General features: G+C 43.0%; 1 protein-coding gene across 14 annotated transcripts in view; it reads left to right on the top strand.

Moving 5' to 3' along the window:
* EYA4 (EYA transcriptional coactivator and phosphatase 4) overlaps positions 1 to 22,010 on the top strand; it is a 443,388-nt gene that overhangs the window by 81,255 nt on the left and 340,123 nt on the right. For all 14 annotated transcript variants that reach the window (XM_033939344.1, XM_033939346.1, XM_033939333.1 and 11 more), the window contains exon 2: positions 3,981 to 4,077. In XM_033939344.1, the coding sequence (XP_033795235.1) occupies positions 4,045 to 4,077 (33 nt within the window). In that variant the 5' untranslated portion in view covers positions 3,981 to 4,044. The remainder of the gene's footprint in view (positions 1 to 3,980; positions 4,078 to 22,010) is intronic.

Below are 22,010 nucleotides of genomic sequence, written 5' to 3' on the forward strand. Positions count from 1 at the left end.
TCGCTTTGAAAAAGGTAGATTTAACAGTAGCTGAAGCCTTTCAATAATACAGGGAAGGGAGAGCTAACAGATCATACGTCCATTCCTGTTGGCAGCTAAGCTCTATCCCCCAATTTCAGTGATATTAAGTCCATATCAAAATCTTCTACAAAAGCATACAATCACTTGTCAAAATCAAAAGTCCCAGCCCTAGATCAAAGAAGACACCCGATGCCCACACATAAACATGGGTGTAAAATGACATTTTTGCTGCACTGCCTCTGCTTCTCGGGTTGTAACGGCGTTCACTATTCAAAAGTAAGATTAGAGTCAACAATAATCCTCAATATTTTAGTAGCATTTTCTATTTGCGATAGTTCCCCAGAAGCCAACATAATTTCTTATCTTGGTAATGTACCATAAGCACCAAACCACAATACCCTCAGTCTCTCCTATATCATCAATCTTCTTATTCCATACACTCCTTCCTGTTTTCATCAGTCTACTAACAGCAATCTACTGACTTTTTCCTTCCCTACTTGTCTTCATGTGAATATCTCTAGGTAAACTATCTTTAGCTATCTTGGGCCTAAACTATGGAATAATCTCCCTCCTTATCTCTGGACTCAGCCCTATTCTGCCCCCAGCCCTGCTCCCATTCCCACCTCCTCAACCTGTTCACTTGTCGGGAGGGCATGTGTGCATGCAACACGGTGATATCACACGCATGCAGACATGCGTGTAACATCATTGCATCACACCAGCGCATGCGTAGATGCCCTCCTGACTTGGCGGGCCTGGAGGCGGGGCCATGGGTCTGGATTTTGTTACAGAAAATCTGGTAACCATATCCTACTAAGGTCTTGGCCTGTTACCCTGAGAAGTGGGTTAGTTAGAGAGGTCTGAGAGAATGCAGGCCTTGCTGCTGTTGGTAGTAAGAGTTCTATGTAAAGTTCTATGAGCACTGCAGCCTTGAGCTATTTCTGTGGTTACATAAGTCCTAAAGCATTCACCTAGTCAGCTCCAGCAGTTCGCTTAGATAAATGAGCTGGTTTGGTGAGTGATATATGGACAAACAACTTTTGTCTTCGTGCTCCAAGCTTGTGCCAGCAATGCTCTGTTACTTATTTATTTTCCCCAATTCCAGACCCCATTGGAATGATTTTGTATCCAAAAAGAAATAATTAGGCTTATTCATTGTTTAACTAAGCCGACAATACATCTGTGGCTTGGAGTTAGGTTGACCACAAACTCCTTATTGTACATTAATTTACAGTTATGATTCATGGCTCCAGAAGCTACATTTTTCAAACCCAAGACAGTATTTTAATATGTTCCCCTGACCCATTTGAATAAGCTGTTCACCACAGTCCCTTTTATGACCTCGAATTAGATAAATTGAGCCCCATTAGGGTCTATCAGATCTGCAGTGCTTTTATGACTTCACAGATTTGCTGTATTGGGGGAGGGGGGAGAATTCAAAGTTTGTTACATTTTTCAGTTTGCATTAAAAACAGCATCAGCCTCTCCAGTAATTTTCTCTCTTTAATCTGGTAGGAGCAATAATGAAATTGTGATTGAGATTTACTTTAGTGGCCTCTATTATAAAGATCTGAAAATTGTATGTCGTTAGAGGTGAGAAGTTGGAAAGAGATGCATTATGTTGATACAGAAAAATCCTCCTTTACAATTGCTGGTCCAGTGATGTAAAATGATATGCCAGGGAATTTACGTCTATGTAGGAATGTATTGTAGTTTAGGTCATTGTTAAAAACTTTTCTCTCCAAAGCATTTAATTCAGAAGAAGATTGGAAAAATTATTTTGTCAATACATTTTAGTTGCTGTCCAGTTAGGAGTAAGAATATGTTTGCATTTTGTCTGATTTGATTTGAGGAAAAAGACCTATGAACTTGATGTTGTTTATGTTATGTCATGTAAGGCTACAGGTGATTTTGGGTATGTGGGAGTGTGTTTATGTGTGTTTGTTTAAATGATTATTAAAGTTTCCTTTATTATACACTGCCTAGTATTTTACACGGGTAATAAATAGTTTTAAATAAAATAAATTGTGGAATTACTACTACTCATCATTTCTGTATGTATTGGGATTGGGGCTTGTATACTGCCTTTCTGTAGTTTTTACAACTACATTCAAAGTGATTTATACACAGGTACTTCAAGCATTTTCCCTATCTGTCCCGGTGTGCTCACAATCTATCAATAGCAAAACTAGATCTATGCAGTGGAGTATTTCATGTTATACTTTTGGGCTAATACAATTAATTCTTAGCCAATTTCTTAATATAGGTCTATTGCTCAGTTATACCTTGCTGGATATAGTGTGGGTATGTCCAGGCATTCATTCAGGGCAGGTTGCATAACGTCCATGGAAATGATGCAATCTGGGCATGCCTGTACATGGGCTTGATGGATGATGCCTGAAAAAGCTATATAAAAGCAGTTCACATACAGGGATAATTTTCTTTATGTGTCTTTCAGTTCGGGTGTATTTTGATGCTTCAAGGCATAGTATTGTCTATGTAAGTGACTTAATTAGTAAGCCAGTTAATTATTAATTGTTATAGGATGATTTGTGACAGCAGAAATGTCTCACCGATGTCACAACAGCTGTGATACATTCTGCTATATTTGTGGCAAGTGCACGCTTAAGCCTCAAAGACGCACCATGACTCGACTTATAAAGAAAGCATATGGGCTGTACTTCGGTTGCAAGATTGGTGATCAAGACAAACCATGGACTCTTTACATTTGTTGTGCAAGATGTACCGTCAATCTCAGAGCTTGGCTCCGATGTACTCAGAAGTCAATGCCATTTGCTATCCCAATGATATGACGAGAACAGAAAGAATCACTTGACAGACTGTTACTGTCTGACAAATGTATCTGGTTTCTCTGGTAAAATTAAGAAATCAATTGAATACCCTTCACCCATGAGACCAGTGCCTCATGATGACAGTCTTCCTGCACTAAAACCAACAGAGAAATGGAGCTTAAACAAAACTGATGAAGAATCTGCAATGCACTAGCCAAGCACTGACAGTGACATTGATCCTGATTTTGAACCATGTACATCTGGTGAGCCACATCTTATAACACAATCAGAATTAAACAACCTGGTCAAGGATTTAGGTTTGTCAAAAGCAACAATATTGGTTTCAAGACTGCAGGGATGGTATTTGCTCATGCCAGGTGCACAAATTTCTGCCTTTCAAAGCTGCCAAGACAATTTAACAAATTTCTATGCACAGGTTGAAAATCTCTGTATCTGCACTGACAGTGAAGGATTGTTCACAGCTTTAGGTTATACGCATGACCCACAAGAGTGGCATCTTTTTATTGATTTGTCAGTATTAAGCCTCAAGGATGTTTTGCTACACAATGGCAATGTCTACCCGTCAATACCTATTGGCTATGCTTAAAATACATGTAATCCATCAATATATAAAAGAAGCATACGAAAATATTGAACTGCTGTTAAAGCATATCCAGTACACAAAGTACAACTGGAAAATCTGCGGGGGTCTTAAAGTAGTAGCTGTGCTACTTGGAATGCAGCTTTGATGTACCAAGTACTGTTGTTTTATTTGTGAATGGAACAACCATGCTAAGGAGTTGTATTACATTCAAAAGAACTGGCCACTCCATATGATGTGATAGTTTCCCGTGGCCAAAACTGTTTTACTCAAACCTAGTCCTTCAGGACCATCACCCACCCTTGGTTTTCCACAATGAACATGTGGATCTACGTACATGCAATGGAAGCCGTGAATGCAAATAGATTTCATACATATGAGTATTTGTTGTGTAAATCCTGAAAACCAGTTCCTAACTAGTGGAAATCTTGTCCTAGGACCTAACTTTAGTCAACCTTTCTAGAATTTTTTTTCCTTGTAGTTAGTTCAAGCTTATATGTCAAATATAGTTACTGATCAGCCTTTTTCAAATACATTGTCTTTTTTTGTTGTTGTTTTAAATGCAGGGCTTGCCTTTTAAGGTAAAGATAATACTTCAGAACAAGCAAGGAAGAGAACTGAGGAACCTCCATGGATGACTCCCCAGATTTAAATGAGCAAACAGTAAGCATAAATTCAACTTTTCTGATGAGGTGGTGAAACTATCCATTTTTTTTTTTTCTTCTTTTTTTGCATTTGGCTTCCAGTAGCACTGTGAAATTCTTTTGTTGGATAAACAGTTCACCAAGGCTTTTCTTTCATTCTGTGCTGGTGAGGAAAACATTGCTTAGGCTCCAGTTTACTAAGCTGCATTAGCTGTTTAACACAGGAATTTCAAAGCATTCATAATTAGCATGAGCTTCTATTAGATGTTGGGATGTGGAAAGAGTGTGATTCTAACTTATAATTAATGCACAGTAATGACCATTCTTCTTTATTAACTGCAGTTCAACCGCCTCACCACCCCAAAAAAATAAAATGGTAGGAATGTCCCTAACAGTTACAGTTGATATGTACATGTATTAATTTTGGCAACTGTCATGTGCTAATTGCAAAACCTTATTGCACTTTAGCAAATAGGGTCTTTAGAAAATTAGATCCCAAGTATGAACCCCCCCTCCCCCCCACATTACCTGTAATAAGAGGTTGAGTTAAAAGATTTTTGGGGGTTATTTTTTTCTGGAAATGCTATTGTGGAAAGACAATGCTATTGTGGAAAGACTGCGCTTAGCGCACGCTACAATGCCACACGTACTAGACACTAATGCCTCCATTGAGCTGGGGTTAGTTTTTCCACATAGCGCGAGGGGCAGCAGGTGCTAATCTGCAGCACACACTAAAAAACGCTACCGCAGCTTAGTAAAAGGAGCCCAATGTCTTTGCTTAGCTAATAAAGGTTTGAAAGGTGCAAGTGTTTGAGCATTTGAAGGTTGCTTCCTACAGCAACAAAGTGGAGTGGATGTTCTCACTGTGGTAGAGTGGCAAGCATGCTGTGAACACAGGAAATAGTCACTTGTTATTTTATTGATTTAATATTAAAGAGATTAATGGAAATGGTATGAAGGTACTGCACTGAAGCAAGATGATGTGGTGCTTATGCACACCGTTCAATGTAAAAGTGATTATCTTAAAAGAAATATGTGCATCACTTATTGTTGAATTAGGCCAGTGCTGTCTAGGCCAGAGTTATGAAACTGCAATCCTGGTGGGCCCTCAAACTAGTCTAGTATTCAGGCTATCCCTAATAAATATGCATGAGTTACATTTGCATGCACTACCAGACGTCTGGGAAAACCCAGACGTGTCCTCTTTTTAGAGCAGTGATTCCCAACCCTGTCCTGGAGGAACACCAGGCCAATCGGGTTTTCAGGCTAGCCCTAATGAATATGCATGAGAGAGATTTGCATATGATGGAAGTGATAGGCATGCAAATTTGCTTCATGCATATTCATTAGGGCTAGCCTGAAAACCCAATTGGCCTGGTGTTCCTCCAGGACAGGGTTGGGAACCACTGTTTTAGAGGACTGTCTGGGTGCCCTACTGGATTTCCAAAACCCAGCAGTTTGTCCAGATTTTGGAAGTCCCTGAGCTCAGGGCTGTGTCTGGAGGACGTTTGTGCATGCATGGATGTCGATTTGATAATGTTGTGTGCGCATGATGTTATCGTGTTCATGTCTGTGCATGTGCAGAGGGATTCCAGATGCAGCCCCATGCTCGAAGATGTTCGTCTGGGTGCGGTACTGGGGGCAGAACGGGGCAGAGTTGGAGACGGAATGGGGCTGGGGTCTTGAAAACGAGACTGGTTTGTGGTCCTTCAGGACTGCAGTTTGAGTATCCATTTGCTGGAAGCTGTTTTGGTTTTGGTATTAGAGCAAACTTCTGGTAAATATTGCAGTCTGTTGTTGTTGTTTTTTTGTAATCATTTTTATTAGAAAGGTACAACAGGCAACAGGCAATACAAAAAAGGCAAAAGCACAAGGATAAAAAAGCAGGAATAATACAATAGAAACACGTACTCTACCCCTATGGGCCGGAGCAAAACTGGTAAGACAGAGCTAGAAAGCAACAAAATAAACCGGAACCTCCCAACAAGCGAGGACACAAAAAAGCAAAAACAAAAAGGGTTATAGAGGTGCAACCCCGGTACTAGAGAATGACACGGTGACGGTTTACCCGCGGCCACCGCATTTAAGCCGCGGGTCACCGCCGAAAACGGGGAAGAAAAATAGCAGTCGCTGCGGTGACGGGGACAAGGCCATTCACCGACCGCGGAAACGGTGAACAGGTTTGTCCCCGCGGGCCAATGTACCCCCTTCTAGGAACCGCTATTTCACCGTGCTCCTCATTTGTCATTTCAACCCTTCCTGCCAATCGCAGCAGAAGGGTACCCAACCCCTTCTGCCGGTCCTCCCAATGGCCTCCCCTAAGATCGCCGGCAGGAGGGTACCCAACCCCTCCTGCTGGACCCCCCCCCAACGAACCCTCCCACCCCGGAACCCCCTTAGTCTTACTTTTCAAGTTGGACCGGACAGCTCCTCGCTCGTCTGGCCAGCAGGCCTGCCTCCGTCCAAATGAGGCGGGCCCGCCCCTCCCCTCCCCTCCCCTCCCCTGCCTCCCAATGGCCTCCCCTAAGATCGCCGGCAGGAGGGTACCCAACCCCTCCTGCTGGACCCCCCCCCAACGAACCCTCCCACCCCGGAACCCCCTTAGTCTTACTTTTCAAGTTGGACCGGACAGCTCCTCGCTCGTCTGGCCAGCAGGCCTGCCTCCGTCCAAATGAGGCGGGCCCGCCCCTCCCCTCCCCTGCCTAACCCACAGGATCCTAGGGCCTGATTGGCCCAAGCACCTAAGGCCCCTCCTATAGCGGGAGTGGCTTTAGGTGCCTAGACCAATCAGGCCCTAGGATCCTGTGGGTTGGGCAGGGTAGGGGCGGGCCCGCCTCATTTGGACGGAGGCAGGCCTGCTGGCCAGACGAGCGAGGAGCTTTCCGGTCCAACTTGAAAAGTAAGACTAAGGGGGTTCCGGGGTGGGAGGGTTCGTTGGGGGGGGGGTCCAGCAGGAGGGGTTGGGTACCCTCCTGCCGGCGATCTTAGGGGAGGCCATTGGGAGGCAGGGGAGGGGAGGGGAGGGGCGGGCCCGCCTCATTTGGACGGAGGCAGGCCTGCTGGCCAGACGAGCGAGGAGCTGTCCGGTCCAACTTGAAAAGTAAGACTAAGGGGGTTCCGGGGTGGGAGGGTTCGTTGGGGGGGGGGGGTCCAGCAGGAGGGGTTGGGTACCCTCCTGCCGGCGATCTTAGGGGAGGCCATTGGGAGGACCGGCAGGAGGGGTTGGGTACCCTTCTGCTGCGATTGTCGGGAGGGCCGTTGGGGGGGTCTACAGGAGGGGTTGGGTGCCCTCCTGCCGTGATCGCTGGGGGGAGGGGAGACTTGCAGCCGTAGCCGCGGTCACTATGCTAATCACGGCAGCATTTAAAGTACATGTCGTGTTTGTTTTTGCATTGCTAGCCCCAGGGGTGGTGGAAGATTAGTGATTGAAAAACTGTATGAAAAATAACTATTTTAAATTTAGTGATCAAAATGTGTCAGTTTTGAGAATTTTTATTAATTAATTTTTTCTCTGCGTGTTTTGTTTTTGTATAGTTATTAACTAATATTTAACTAAGTTTTAAAGTTTTAAAGAATGTTTCCTTTATACGTAAATAAAGAAAAGTGAATGGGATTGCAGTGGCGGTGACGGGGCGGTGAATGGGGTGGCAGTGGCGGTGACGGGGCGGTGAAGAGGATGGTGAGACGGGGACGGGGCGGTGACGGGGTTGGTGAGACGGGGACGGGGCGGTGACGGGGATGGTGAGACGGGGACGGGGCGGTGACGGGGACCAATTTTTTCACCGTGTCATTCTCTACCCGGTACCACAAAGAAATAGAGAAAAAGTCAGCTAGCCCCACGATAGGGAAAGAGCATAAATGTCCAAGCTTCACTGGCTTCCTGTATCCTCCAGGATCCTCTTTAAATGTGCCTGCTTAGCCTTCAAGATCCTACACGGCATCCTTCCTCCCGTTATCCCACTCTTTTGGAATTCCTCAAACCCTAATTCCACCAGCTGCTCCCAAAAATTAAAACTATCATTCCCTTCTACAAAAGGTATATCCCGTGCAGGAAAACTAGGAACATCCCTCCCCTTTAGAACCACAGAACTCTGGAACAACCTTACATCCCCACTTAGAAATTCAAGCTCCCTCCAACTTTTCCACAAACACCTGAAAACTTGGCTCTTTTCTAAAATGTAACACCTCCCCCCTCTCTGGTATCCTGCCCCTCCATACCCTCGTGGTTCCTATCCTATAACCCTTCATTGGAGTTCCTTTCCATCCTAACTCTATAAACCGTGCCGAGCTCTACGCTTGTGGAGATGGAGCGGTATACAAACCTAAGGTTTAGTTTAGTTTAATTTAGTTAGTAAAACTAAAAATTGAGTTTTAGCAATTTTGGCAACCTTTTGGAATACACAGTTAACATGTTCATATTTTACAGACACTCTCTCGATGTTTGCTGTTGTTTCAGAACCCTGAGCCCCAAAGGGTTATCTGTAATTTTGAACCAATGGAACAGGCCTTTGATAAACCATGTCATCTTGAGGCAGAGGGATGTCTAAGAATAATCTGATATAGATGGTGAAACTTTACATTAGCAGAGCAGCTTCTTTTGGGGAAGAACTGCACATATAGGGTAAGGGGCCAATATTTTGCTGCTAGCCACTGGCATTATATCTGGAAATTCAATACCATCTCCCAGAGGCACAAATAATGAGTTGGGTGCTTTTTCACTGGATCTCCAATTTATGCAAACCTGTCTCCTACATATTCATTGTGATAATCCTGAAAACTCAACTGGCTATGTGTGCCTCCGGGAAAAGGTGGAAAATTACTACAATGTACAATTGATGTTACTCACACCTCTAAAGATAAGTCTAATTTTCACATTGATGACCATATGATTTATATACCAATCAAAACAAACAGTGCACATACCACATTCCATATATAACTTTTGTTTTGATAATCCTTGGACCGTCAGAGGTATACAAGGTATACTGTTCAGCATAACATAATGCATGATCTCGCTTCTTCATTAGTCCATATTTTCAACTATTTTTTTTTAATTTCTCAAACACTATTGCACGCTCTTTAAACTTATAATATGAGATTAAAGCACTTATCTTTTGAAAACGTATTGGGGGGGGGGGGGTATTAGAGCTAACATGAATCCATGTTTCGCCCTGACCAGGCTAGTTCAAGGCAAATCCCCTCTGCAAAGTTTCAAGGCGATTTCATCAAAAAGTGCTATACACACTTTAACCCCAGATCTCAACCCTCTAAATCATGGGTAGGCAATTCCAGTTCTCGAGAGCCGGAGCCAGGTTTTCAGGATATCCACAATGAATATGTATGAGATGGATTTGCTCAATGTGCAGTTATGAACAGAACAGCTACAGCTTTACAAACAGTGGAGCTGCAATCTTCATGCAGGATATAATCTTCAGAAGTCTCAGTGGTGAATAATTTCACACAAGCCACTCCACTCGTGATTCACCTAGCTCTTCATAAGTTTCATTATTGTTTAGTTAAATACTCATGAAATACACATTAAAAAAAAAATAATAATAATATATATTTATATATATATATTTCACAATAATCCAAGTTTGTCTCTTATTAGAGATTTGGGCCTGATAGTCTGACATGGGCTATGTTTCACTCACACTGTGTCAAAGGCTGGTTCTGGCATTCTGAAAGATGCCCTAAACCTCTCCTTTGAATGCTGCAGTTGACCTGATCAACTTAATTCATCGTGTCTAACTTCTAGACTCATATACAAGGGATCCTCAAAATATTTTCTGCACTTTTATTATTTTTTTTTACACTATTTATTAAATATCTCAAAAGCAAATTACACCACTTTTCCACATAATCAACCTGTTTTGCAGTGCATTTTCCCATGACATTCTATGACAAGCCCTCTTACCACTTCTGCCCTAACCATTTCCCGCAAAAATATGAGTGTGGAAACTCTTTGAAGAGTACAAGGTTAGGCTAGTATTCTATAAGCACCTACTTTTCATTATAAACTGGGTTATTACCAGGTGCACTGTTATAGAATTCCCTTCATGGACTAACAGATACATATACAAATATAACAGACACACAGAGATAGACACAAACCTACTGAAATATATATTGTAGAAAAATAAAGGCATAGACAAGACATCCGGAAAACACAGATGTTTGACAATGCACTCCCTCCCTCTCTTCTCTTCCCCCTCCCCCCTCCCATCCCTGTCAACCTATGTCGGGTTTGCTCTTACTTTAGATGTGCATTTTATTGTAAATTGTACTTTGAGAACTGAATTGTATAGGTTGCTTACAATTTATGTATGGTGAAGTGCACAGTTTGCTATATGTAAGAATGGCAATACCTGGTTGGCCTGGGACATTGACATTCTGTGGTTAAAGGGTAAAATTCATTCTTTAAAAATTTTGAAGGGTAGAAAAGAATTTCATGGTCTGTGCTCTGCATGCTTTATCCACTTGTTTGGCATCCTTCACAGTGACATAACCTGTAGGAGTGTCTTACATGCCTTGCAGTGATGTACGTGTCCTTTTTATTAGCTGCGCATGCGAAGATAGTTGGAAGAGTGATGACTGTAGACTATTGCTTTTGTGACCAGTTAATATAATATTGAGGTTAAACTGAATACTGCAGCAAAAGCAGATGAATGTAATCTGAAGCTACATTAAGCTTGTTTGAGCAGCTGCTGGATTCCTGTATGAGCTGGTGCTGAATTCCTTATGGTGTGAGAGTCGGGCAAGGCGAGAAGCAGGCTGATGCAGAGCAATGGGAATCTTAAGTTGCTTTTATATGGTAGCATCATCCTGCTGTTTAAGAAAAATTGTCCAATTGCTGTAAGAAGTCTGTGCCCATATGTTAAAGTTGTCTTGTTATTATTAGAAGTCTTTGATCGTTCTCTCTTATTACTGACCCATATTATATATGTAAACTTGTAACCCATTCTGGGCTCTTGTGGGAGGATGGGCAAAAAACTAACTAACTAAAAAGAATAAAAGCCTGTGGGAAAAACAACCTTAGTGCATGAGAAAGACCAAATAAGGGCATTCTAAGGACACTTTTTACCAAGCTTAGTAAAAGGACCCCTTATTGCTTTATCTCAGATCAAGTGGAATTGACTATACCCACTTATCACACACCTAGCATTGCCTACCCAAGCATTTAGGCTGAGTATCCTTTCACCGCCTACCTGAGGCTGTAGGCCGAGTATCCTTCAACAACCCCTAGCCAGTCTGAGCTCAGAGCAAGTTGTGGGCTTACCAAGGATTAGACACTAGACCAGCATTCCTCCCCCCTTCAAGGATCACCCAGGAGTCTGTTTCCAAGAACTCCAAACTATGCTCATTTCTGCTGGGAGTCCATTAATCATCCACCCCTTCCAGTTCAGGATGAGGTCCCTCTTGACACCCCCCCCCCTCAAAATGTCCCCTAAGGTGAGGGGGGTCTGAACTAAAGCTCCCCTCCCTATCAGGAGTCCAGCTCCAAGCTTCACTTTTCTTTATAAATCAACCCTTTTCTCTGCAATTCACTTGTATGCCAATTAGGATACAAATCAGTTCATCAAGTCCAATGACAATGTCATTCAGTTTTCTCTACTATTGAGCAAAGCAATACTCTGAGGAGATAGGGGTAGCTGGTTCCTAACATCACCCACCTAGTCGTCCACTATGACTAGAACCATCCCAATAGGAGCTAGGTTGATCCTGCTATTCCCTGTTTAACCCCGGCTACTTGTCACTCATCCTTTAGGAAAACCTTGGGAGAGTTAGACTCTGGTGTACCCCTCCCTTGAGGAAGCACTTGCTCGTGTGATGGGGCAAAAACCCCATCACTCTGCTCTACTTTTGAAGTGGAAACCAGCATAAAATTTATTTTTTGTAAAAGCATGTGCATTATCTCTTATGGATCAGAACATCACTGGCCTCGCTGGCATTGCCTCCTTGTCGGCACAGCATCAAATTAACTCATATTAAATTTTAATTCCTTTTCACGGGAATCAGGCTTGCCAAATAAAAAAATAAAATAAAATAAAACCCCACCAAAAAAAAAACCCTTCTCCTATTTTTGTATGGATATCATTAGGATAGAGACCTGTACCACGCTTGTGCCTTCCTGTTCAGCAGTGCCATGTGGAGGATCTCAGTTTAATTCCTAGGTCAGGTCTGCCAGAGCGCAAAAAGGCAGCTTGGGTTGTACTGCTTGGTATTGAAATATTCTTTTGTGTTCCCTGTTGCTATGTGTTATACTTATTTGGTATCAGATGACAGCTGTGGTTTCTTCATCCCGTTCTACTTCTCATGTGACATCGCTTTAGTGTCTGATTGATGAAAAATGCATGTTCTTTAGTGACAAATTTTGCATTGCTGCTAGTGCCGATTATTTTCTCATTCATAATATGGACACTAGTGTGGCTGAACGCCAGCAGTAGGGTTGTATGTGGTGCAGTGGTTAGAGCTACAGTCTCAGCACTCTGAGACTGCAGGTTCAAATCCCATCCTGCTCCTTGTGACCCTAGGCAAGTTATTTAATCCCCCATTGCCCCAGGTACATTAGAGTGCGAGCCCAATGAGACAGATAGGGGATAAGATACTTGAATGTAAACCATTTAGGCTACAGGTGGTATATAAATATTTAAATAAATTAGCATTCAGATATTTTAGCATGCCTTTAAATAAATTAGTATATGTAAAATTGATGTATTTTTATTTGTTTATTTATACATTTATAACCCACCTGCAGCAAAGAAGTTCACAAAAAACTTATATTAAGAACATAAGAAATGCCGCTGCTGGGTCAGACCAGTAGTCCATTGTGCACAGCAGTCCGCTCCCACGGCAGCCCTTAGGTCAAAGACCAGTGCCCTAACTGAGTCTAGCCTTACCTGCGTACGTTCTGGTTCAGCAGGAACTTGTCTAACTTTGTCTTGAATCCCTGGAGGGTGTTTTCCCCTATAACAGCCTCCGGAAGAACGTTCCAGATTTCTACCACTCTCTGTGTAAAGAAGAACTTCCTTACATTTGTACAGAATCTATCCCCTTTTAACTTTAGAGAGTGCCCTCTCGTTCTCTCTACCTTGCAGAGGTTGAACAACCTGTCTTTATCTACTAAGTCTATTCCCTTCATTATCTTGAACGTTTCGATCATGTCCCCTCTCAGTCTCCTCTTTTCAAGGGAGAAGAGGTCCAGTTTTTCTAATCTCTGTACAGCAACTCCTCCAGCCCCTTAATCATTTCAGTCACTCTTCTCTGGACCCTTTCGAGTAGTACTATGTCCTTCTTCATGCACAGCGACCAGTGCTGGGTGCAGTATTCCAGGTGGGGGCATACCATGGCCCGGTACAGCGGCATGATAATCTTCTCCGATCTGTTTGTGATCCCATTCTTAATCATTCCTAGCATTGTGTTCGCCCTTTTCGTCAATGCCCCACATTGTGCGGACGGCTTCATTGACTTGTCGACCAGTACTCCCAAGTCTCTTTCCTGGGGGGTCTCTCCGAGTACTGCACCGGACATCCTGTATTCGTGTATAAGATTTTTGTTAACGACATGCATCACCTTACACTTATCCACATTAAACCTCATTTGCCATGGCGCGGACCATTTCTCGAGCATGTTTATGTCACTTTGCAGGTCTTCGTAATCCTTCTGTGTCTTCACTACTCTGAATAACTTTGTATCATCTGCAAATTTAATCACCTCGCTCGTCGTACCAATTTCCAGGTCATTTATAAATATGTTGAAGAGCACAAGCCCAAGCACTGAACCCTGCGGCTCTCCACTCGTAACGCTTTACCAGTCCAAGTATTGTCCATTTACCCCACTCTCTGTTTCCTATCTTCCAACCAGTTTATAATCCATGTATTTCACCCTCGATTCCATAGCTCGCAATTTTTCGAAGTAGTCGTTCATGCGGGACATTGTCTGATGCCTTCTGAATTAGAGAGCTGCACGGGAACAGGGACAATGGGAATCCCGCAGAACCAGCGGGAATCACGCGGGTTCCCCCTTCGGGTCACGGGGACCATGTAGGGACGCCCCCTAGGGTCGCGGGGATCCCGTGGAGACGCCCCTCATGCTCTCGGGGATCCCGCAGGGTTCAATGCCTTTCTTACCTGCCCTGCTGCGAGGCCTCGTCTTCCATTTTCTGCCTGCCCTGCTGCAGCATAGCCAATCGGAAGTCTTCCCCGATGTCAGCGCTGACGTCGGAGGGAGGGCTTAAGCAAAGCCCTCCCTTCCTCCGACATCAGCGCTGACATCGGGAAGACTTCCGGTGGGCTGTGTGCGGCAGGGCAGGTAGGGAGAAGGCAGTGGCGTACCAAAGCGGGGGGCGGTCTGCCCCGGATGCAGCATGGGGGGGGAGTGTGCACAGCCAGTCAGGTCCTCTTACCTATGTGGCGCTTCCCCTGATCGACCGACAACAGGCCCGGCCGACAAACATCCCTGCCCTGTAGCCGCAAATCTAAATTAACTTCTTACAGCAGCTTCAATACTCCAGCTGCTGTAAGAAGGTAATTTAGATCCGCGGCTACAGGGCAGGGAGGTTTGTCCGACCGGGCTTGTTCTGTTGTCGGTCGGGTGGGGAAGCGCCACAAAGGTAATGAGCAGGGAGGGAGAAAGGGAGGAAAGGTGGAGTGGAGAAGAAAAGACGCTTAAGGGAAATGGGTAAAACTGAGAGGGGAGAAGGACGCTGAAAGCACTGGGGAAAACAAAGGGGTGGAGAAGGACGCTGAAAGGACACGGGGAGTATGGGAGGGGGGGAGAAGAACGCTGAAAGCACATGGGGAAGACAGAGGGCGGAGAAGGACCCTGAAAGGACATGGGGAAGACAAAGGGGTGGAGAAGGACGCTGAAAGGACATGGGAAGACGGGGGGGGGAGAAGGACGCTGAAAGGACATGGGGAAGACATGGGGGGAAGGATGCTGAAAGGACATGGGGAAGACAAAGAGATGGAGAAGGACACTGAAAGGACATGGGGAGGACAGGAGGGGGGGAGAAGGATGCTGAAAGGACATGGGGAAGACAGGGGGAGAAGGACACTGAAAGCACATGTGGAAGACAGAGGGGGGAGAAAGATGCTGACAGGACATGGGGAAGATGGGGGGAGAAGGACGCTGAAAGGAAATGGGGAAGAGAGAGTGGGGAGAAGACGCTGGCAGGGAAGAAGACAGAGATGCTAGACTATGGGGGGAGCGGAGGGAAGAAGATGGGTGCCAGACCAATTTGGAAGGGGGGAGAAAGGGAGAGGCACAGTAACAGAGCAAATGGAAGACGCAGAGAGAAGAGAGACAGTGGATGGAAGGAATTGAATGAGAACATGAGGAAAGCAGAAACCAGGCAACAAAGGTAGGAAAAAAATTCTTTTTTTTTTGCTTCAGGATAAAGTAGTATATTAGTTGTGTTGATAAAAATTTATAAACATTAGAGGCTCTGGTAGAAACCCATTTACAAAGTATGTATTCTTCCCAATTAATATTTCTAAATTAATAAAGTCTTTTTGCTTATTTTTGCCTTTAATTCAGTAACATAATTAACTGAAATAACTATTTCTGAAGTTTATAGGGACGGGCGGGGACGTAGGGGATTCCTCGCGAGGACGGGCGGGGACAGAGGGGATTCCTCGCGGGGACAGATGGGAGTCCTCACGGGGACAGTTGGGGACGGGTGGGACTTTGGCGGGGATTTCTGTCCCCGCGCAACTCTCTATTCTGAATAGCATTTCATAACTGTGGCAGCGGCTCTTCTGCTTTACCACCACTAATAAAATCTGCTTCAAACATCCATAAAAGGCTGCAGAAAAAGATGAGCCTTCAAAAGTCTTTTGAATTGCTGGAATGTATGTGGTAGCCTATGAATGCAAAGTCAATCTGCTTATGTTAAAAAGTTTTTAACATGTTTTTTAAAATATTATAGTTACAAACACCACTCTCAGGGAGGTTCTGTGCTTCCATTAAATACTTTTAAAATATCGCTCTAGGTATTTCAGTTTGAGCCTTTACACACATTTGCTGTCTGTTCCATAAGCGGAAGACCTTTGCATGCCCTGGTTTCTTTTTTTTAGCTTTTTTACGAGTCCTACATGCATTTACAAACTTCATTTTTAAAGTTTGTATTCCCAGTACTGGAGTGACACCTAGTCGACCAATAAACACACCCCTGAGACAGGCCTCCCACCTGGAGGCCGAAACACGGACCATGTCGGGTCATCAACTGGATCCTTTCACAATAAGGACATTACATTTATAGGACTTTTTATTCATGTGTTTCATAACATAACATAGAATAGAGTTAAATGGTTAGAGGGGCATAATCGAAAAGGACGTCTAAGTCCGTTTACGTCCATTTTGCAACTCGTACAAAGTTAAAAAGAGCCTAAGACACATTTTTGAAAGATACGTCCAACTTTTTTTTACTTTTGAAAATTGTCTAATTATACGTCCTGCCGATCTGATCGTCCAAGCTGCTAAATTGTCCATCTTTATACCACATTTCCGTCCAACTTTCCGTCCAAGTCCAAAACGCCTAGAACAAGCCCTGTTGGACATGGGAGGGGTCTGCAAAGTGATGGACTGCACACCCAGACATGCCACCTAAATAGTGGGGTACCTTAAAGGGCACTGCTGTGAACTTCACAAAAAGGGTGCCATGGCTTCCCTTATAGGTGACGGTGAGCCCCCTAAACCATCTCCAGAATCCCCTAGACCCACTTATCTACCACTCCAATAGCCCTCATGGCTGCAGGAGCCACTTATATGCCAGTAAAAAAGGGTTTTTGGGGTGTATAGTGCAGTGCACATGTTTCAGTATCAATGCAGTGATTACAGGGGCTTATGGGCATGGGTCCTTCTCTCTATGGGTCCCTAACCCACTCCCAAGACGACTTAAGCTGCCTCTGGGCTGGACGACTAGGCTTTTCTATGCCAGGCGGCCTGGTGATAAAGGCTGGAGGCTGAAATTTAAAGTTATGAATACAATTTTTATTGGGGTGGGGGGTTTGGTGATCACTGGGGTAGTGTGTGGGGGTCTGTGTTATGTGTTTGCAGTGCTTATCTGGTGAGTTTAGGTGGGTTTTTGTGACTTAGACCATGTTTTACATGGTCTAAGTCACAATGTCCAAGTTCCGTCTAGTTGTTAAACTTTCGGTACAACTATGTCTAAGCTCTGTTGTTAAACTTTCGGTACAACTAAGTCTAAGCCGGCCCACGTCCCGCCCAACTCCCGCCCTCGACATGCCTCCTGAAACGCCCCGTATAGCTTTGGACGTTGAGCGGCACTATGAAGGCCTAGGTCATTTAGAAATACGTCCAAAATCCGGTTTTATTATCGGCGCTTGGACATTTTTGAGAAATGTTCGTCCAAGTGCCGACTTAGGCCGGTTTTTGGACGTTTTTCTCTTTCGATTATGAGCCCCTTATTCTATAGACAAATATACGTATATCAAAAACCATTAAACAATCAAACTGGTTTGTAGATTATAGATTAGAGTCATATGGTTTGCTCGGAACTAACAGAGATATGAGGCTATGAAAAAGAGCGTTGCTAAAAGCATATCCCTGATGCAGCGGGTTATAAGCAAGTCCCATGAAATGAAGGCCTCATTGGACGACTACAATTAAGTTTAAGCAATGACTTCTGTTTTGAAAAGAACGAACTCGACTGGACTTGAGCTAAGTACACGATAAATATTGCTTGAATTACAGACTAGTTTATTTAAAGAACACAAATATTTTAAGCATTTAAAGCAGAGGAGCATCGTCAACAATTGGCGCGTTACCAAGTACATGAATAGTTGTAATAATTGAAAGTACTGAAGAAGTGGGATTAACGTATGAACATATGAATTGCGACTAAACAAATTGAGATAAATTGAAGCACTTTATGCATCTAGAATTGAATTGAATTAGTTATAATTCAAAAGCATATATAAAGCACTTTATAATATAGGTGCACTTTAGTATTAAGCACAGGTGCACTTTAATATTAAGCACTTTATATTTATAAAAAAATTTTAGAGTATAATAAGTAGAGTAATCTGATGGTTCTGAGTATCAGATTGGTAGGTGGACGTCTATAGAAAAGATATGAATTTCAAATTATAAATTCAAGAAGCTTTTTAAAAATAGGTTTTTAAATTGTGATGAAATAAATAGTGAATAGGATATTTTGAATTTGAATGAATTAAAGGAAGGAGTATAGCAAATTAAATTAACTAAGCAATAAAATTAATTATTTGATAGGGAGGTGGGGCTCAAGCCTGTGATGTTAAAAGGAGTGCAAGAGAAGATGGTATCTTCTTCTTGAAGAAATTCCAAATATGGGAAGATCTATTCCATGATCTGAGGCTTGCCCCCACAGATAAAATTTGAATTTAATCACCATATGACTCTAATCTATAGTCTACTAACCAGTTTGATTGTTTAATGGTTTTTGATGTATGTATATTAATCATAAGATAGTATAACATTATACTTATAGACCGCATTAACAAAAATTTCTACGCGGTTTACAAAAGATTATAAACATTAAACATAATTGTATATTTGAATGAGTCAGCTAGTCAGGTATTTGGAGAAAAGATAGGTTTTTAGCTGTTTTCTAAAATGTCTGTACGAAACAGCTGTGAGCAACAATGATCAAAATTCTTTTTCATGAGAAGCTGCCTGAGATGCTGAAGAGTGATTTAGGAATTTCTACCTTTTACAAACTTTTACAGAAGGGAAATTGAACAGAGCATGAGTTTTTCTACTGCATTTGTGCGTAGCTATGGAAAAACTATTAGCCAGATAAGTTTATAGAAATAAAAGATTGTTTGTCTTAAGGTTGATATGTTCTATCCCAATTCCCACTTGTTTCTCTTTTAGTTGAATTTTATGTAGATTTTCTCTTCCCTTTCCTTTGTTCTATGTCTGTTCCATAAGAACATCATTTGCCATACTGGGACAGACTGAAGGTCTATCAAGCCCAGTATCCTGTTTCCAACAGTGCCCAATTCAGGTCAGAAGTATAGTACCTAGCCAGTGGCATACCTAGCATATGTGACACCTGGGGCCCATCATTTTTTGGCACCCCCCCCCCCATCTGTACGAAAAACATGATTTTTAGTAACAAGCCACACATCACACATGAGTACCTAGGAAAAGGCAGCATCTTACATACTGCAGTGAGCAGTATAACATCAATACACCCATTGTAAAACTAAACAAGCCAGACTAGTACAGATCAATCCTACACCATCCCCAGCTTTTGGACATCTTATGGGGAACATCCAAAGTTGGACTTAGACATCCTATTGAAAATACCCCTCTAGGGGGTCCTTTTATCAAGCCGTGGTAGGGGTTTAATGCGCGTAATACCGCACATTAAACTGCCTGCCGCACTAGCCGCTAACGCCTGCATTGAGCAGGCTTTAGTTTTTTAGCTGGCCGTGGGGGTTAGCGCGTGATGAAATGTTTGACGCGCTAACCCCGCTTGCACGGCTTGATAAAAGGACCCCTAGGGTTCTTCAACCTGAAGAAGAGATGGCTCAGGGGAGATATGATAGAGGTATATTCAGTACTGAGTGGAGTGGATAGAGTAGATGTGAATGGCTTGTTTACTCTTTCTAAAAATACTAGGACTAGGGGGCATGCGATGAAGCTACTAAGCAGTAAATTTAAAATAAACCAGAGAAAATATTTCTTCACTCATCATATATTTAAACTCTGGAATTCTTTGCTGGAGAATGTAGTGAAAGAAAGTAGCTTAGCAGGGTTTAAAATTGGTTTAGATAATTTCCTAAAACAGAAGTCCTAAAACAGAACATTATTAAGATGGCTTCCATTTCAATTGAGAGTTCAATTTAAATGTGCCTGTATAGTCTTTAAAGTTTTACATGCACTATTTGTTCCTTTGATGTCTTTATTTCTAAATACCATGAGATCTTCGGGCATGAGAGCAACTCTTTTCTATCATTAAGAGGAATCAAGTCCATTAGTAAAATTTCACACTCTTTTCCAGACTTACTAACTGCGATATGGAATGGACTGCCTCCTCAAATTAGATCGTGTTTATCTCTTCAGATCTTTCATAAAACCGTAAAAACCACTATGCTTCATCGCTTATAAATTATAGCTCCATTGAATGTTAATGGATTTTTCTTTGTGATTTAATTATGTAAACCGAATCAAGCTCCTATTTTTAGGAGATGATTCGGTATATAAGACTATGAATTAGATTATATTAGACTTGGGTAAATCCACTGCTTATTTCAAGGATAAGCAGCATAAAATCTGTTTTATTCCTTGAGATCTTGCCAGGCACTTATGACCTGGATTGGCCACTGTTGGAAACAGGATACTGGGCTATATAGACCTTCAGTTTTTCCCAGTATGACAACTCATATGTTCTTATATTCTATGCAGGACTATTACTTCTTCATCAAGCTTGTACTGTTCCTTTAACCACACATCAGTATGTCCAAATAATCTACTGCTAAGCGATTCTAGTGATGTTTTTTAAAAATAATAATAATAACAGCTTATATACCGCAATACCGTGAAGTTCTATGCGGTTTACAAAGATTAAGCAAAGGTACAAATTGATTGACTTTAAGAGGGGAGGAAGAAAGAGGGTTAATAGGACAGGAAATCCATTTTTGAGGAGAGAGTGATCAATAGAACAAGTTAATCGCTATAGAGGGGAGAGAGAAGAGAGGATCAGTTGTCTAGATGCTTTAGGAACAAGTGTGTTTTTAGACGTTTCCTAAATTCCTCATAAGTAATGGGCGAAAGCAATTGTTCTAGGTCTTTACCCCATGATGCTGCTTGGTGCGAGAGAAGATGTTCATGGTGTTTTTTCAGTTTACAACCTCTCACTGGGGGGGAAACGAAGTTGGAATGTGAGCTTCTCTTGTGTCTGTTGGCTGAGAAGACGAAAAGGTCAGTTATATATTTAGGGGCAAGTCCGTGTAGTGCTTTAAAGCAGAAGCAGGCAAATTTAAACTCTACACGCGCCTCCATTGGCAGCCAATGCAGCTGCCGGTAGTAGGGTGTCACGTGGTCAAACTTCCTCAGCCCAAAGATCAGTTTGACCGCTGCATTTTGCATCAATTGTAAACGCTGCATGTTCTTTTGGGAAATTGCTAAATAGGCGATGTTACAGTAGTCAGGTAGATTCAGTACGAGGGATTGGACTAGATATTTATGTAACTCCTAAGGGGTTAAAATTAAATAATAAGGTACCTTGGGGGAGGGGGGCAGAGTCAGTGCAGCCGTTGGCCCAGTCATGGGTGGGTTGGCAGTGATTGTGCCAGTGATCACGATGGGTTAGGTGTTCTTCATGGACCCCGCCTTATCCGGCCTGACTACCTCTGCCACACCAGTGGCCCCGAATAACCATGAAGAACACTTGACCCAGCACGACTGCTGGCACGATCACTGCCAACCTGACCTACGATTGGGCCAATGGCCACATTGACTCTGCCCCCTCAAAGGTACCTTATTATTTGTAATTTGAACCCCTTTGGGATTACATATACAGTATATGTACAAATGAATGTTCCTTCAGTGCTCATCAACTGTGCAAGATGAACTGTTCATTTTGAGAAGCAAAGACTACCATACAGTGATGTAGTAAATGAGGGGAGGGGCGAATGGACGATCTGCCCTGGGTGCTGTCTTGGTGGGGGCACCAGTACCTGTCCTTCCCTTCTTCCCTATCCTTCCCAACCCCTCCAGCCATCCGCATGCGCTCCTTCCTTTCCCTCGTACCTCTTTAATTTTCCTGGAGTAAGCAAAATCACAAACTTGCTGCCCGCATCAGTGTCGTCTCTCTCTGACGTCACTTCCGGGTCCCGCGCCTAGGAAGTGACATCAGAAGGAAAGCAGACACGACACAGGCAACAAGTTTGTGATTTTGCTCACTGCAGGATAATTAAAGAAGTATGGGGGAAGGGATGG

The sequence above is a fragment of the Geotrypetes seraphini genome, chromosome 3 (genome assembly GCF_902459505.1).
Source record: "Geotrypetes seraphini chromosome 3, aGeoSer1.1, whole genome shotgun sequence".
NCBI classification, from domain to species: Eukaryota; Metazoa; Chordata; class Amphibia; order Gymnophiona; family Dermophiidae; genus Geotrypetes; species Geotrypetes seraphini.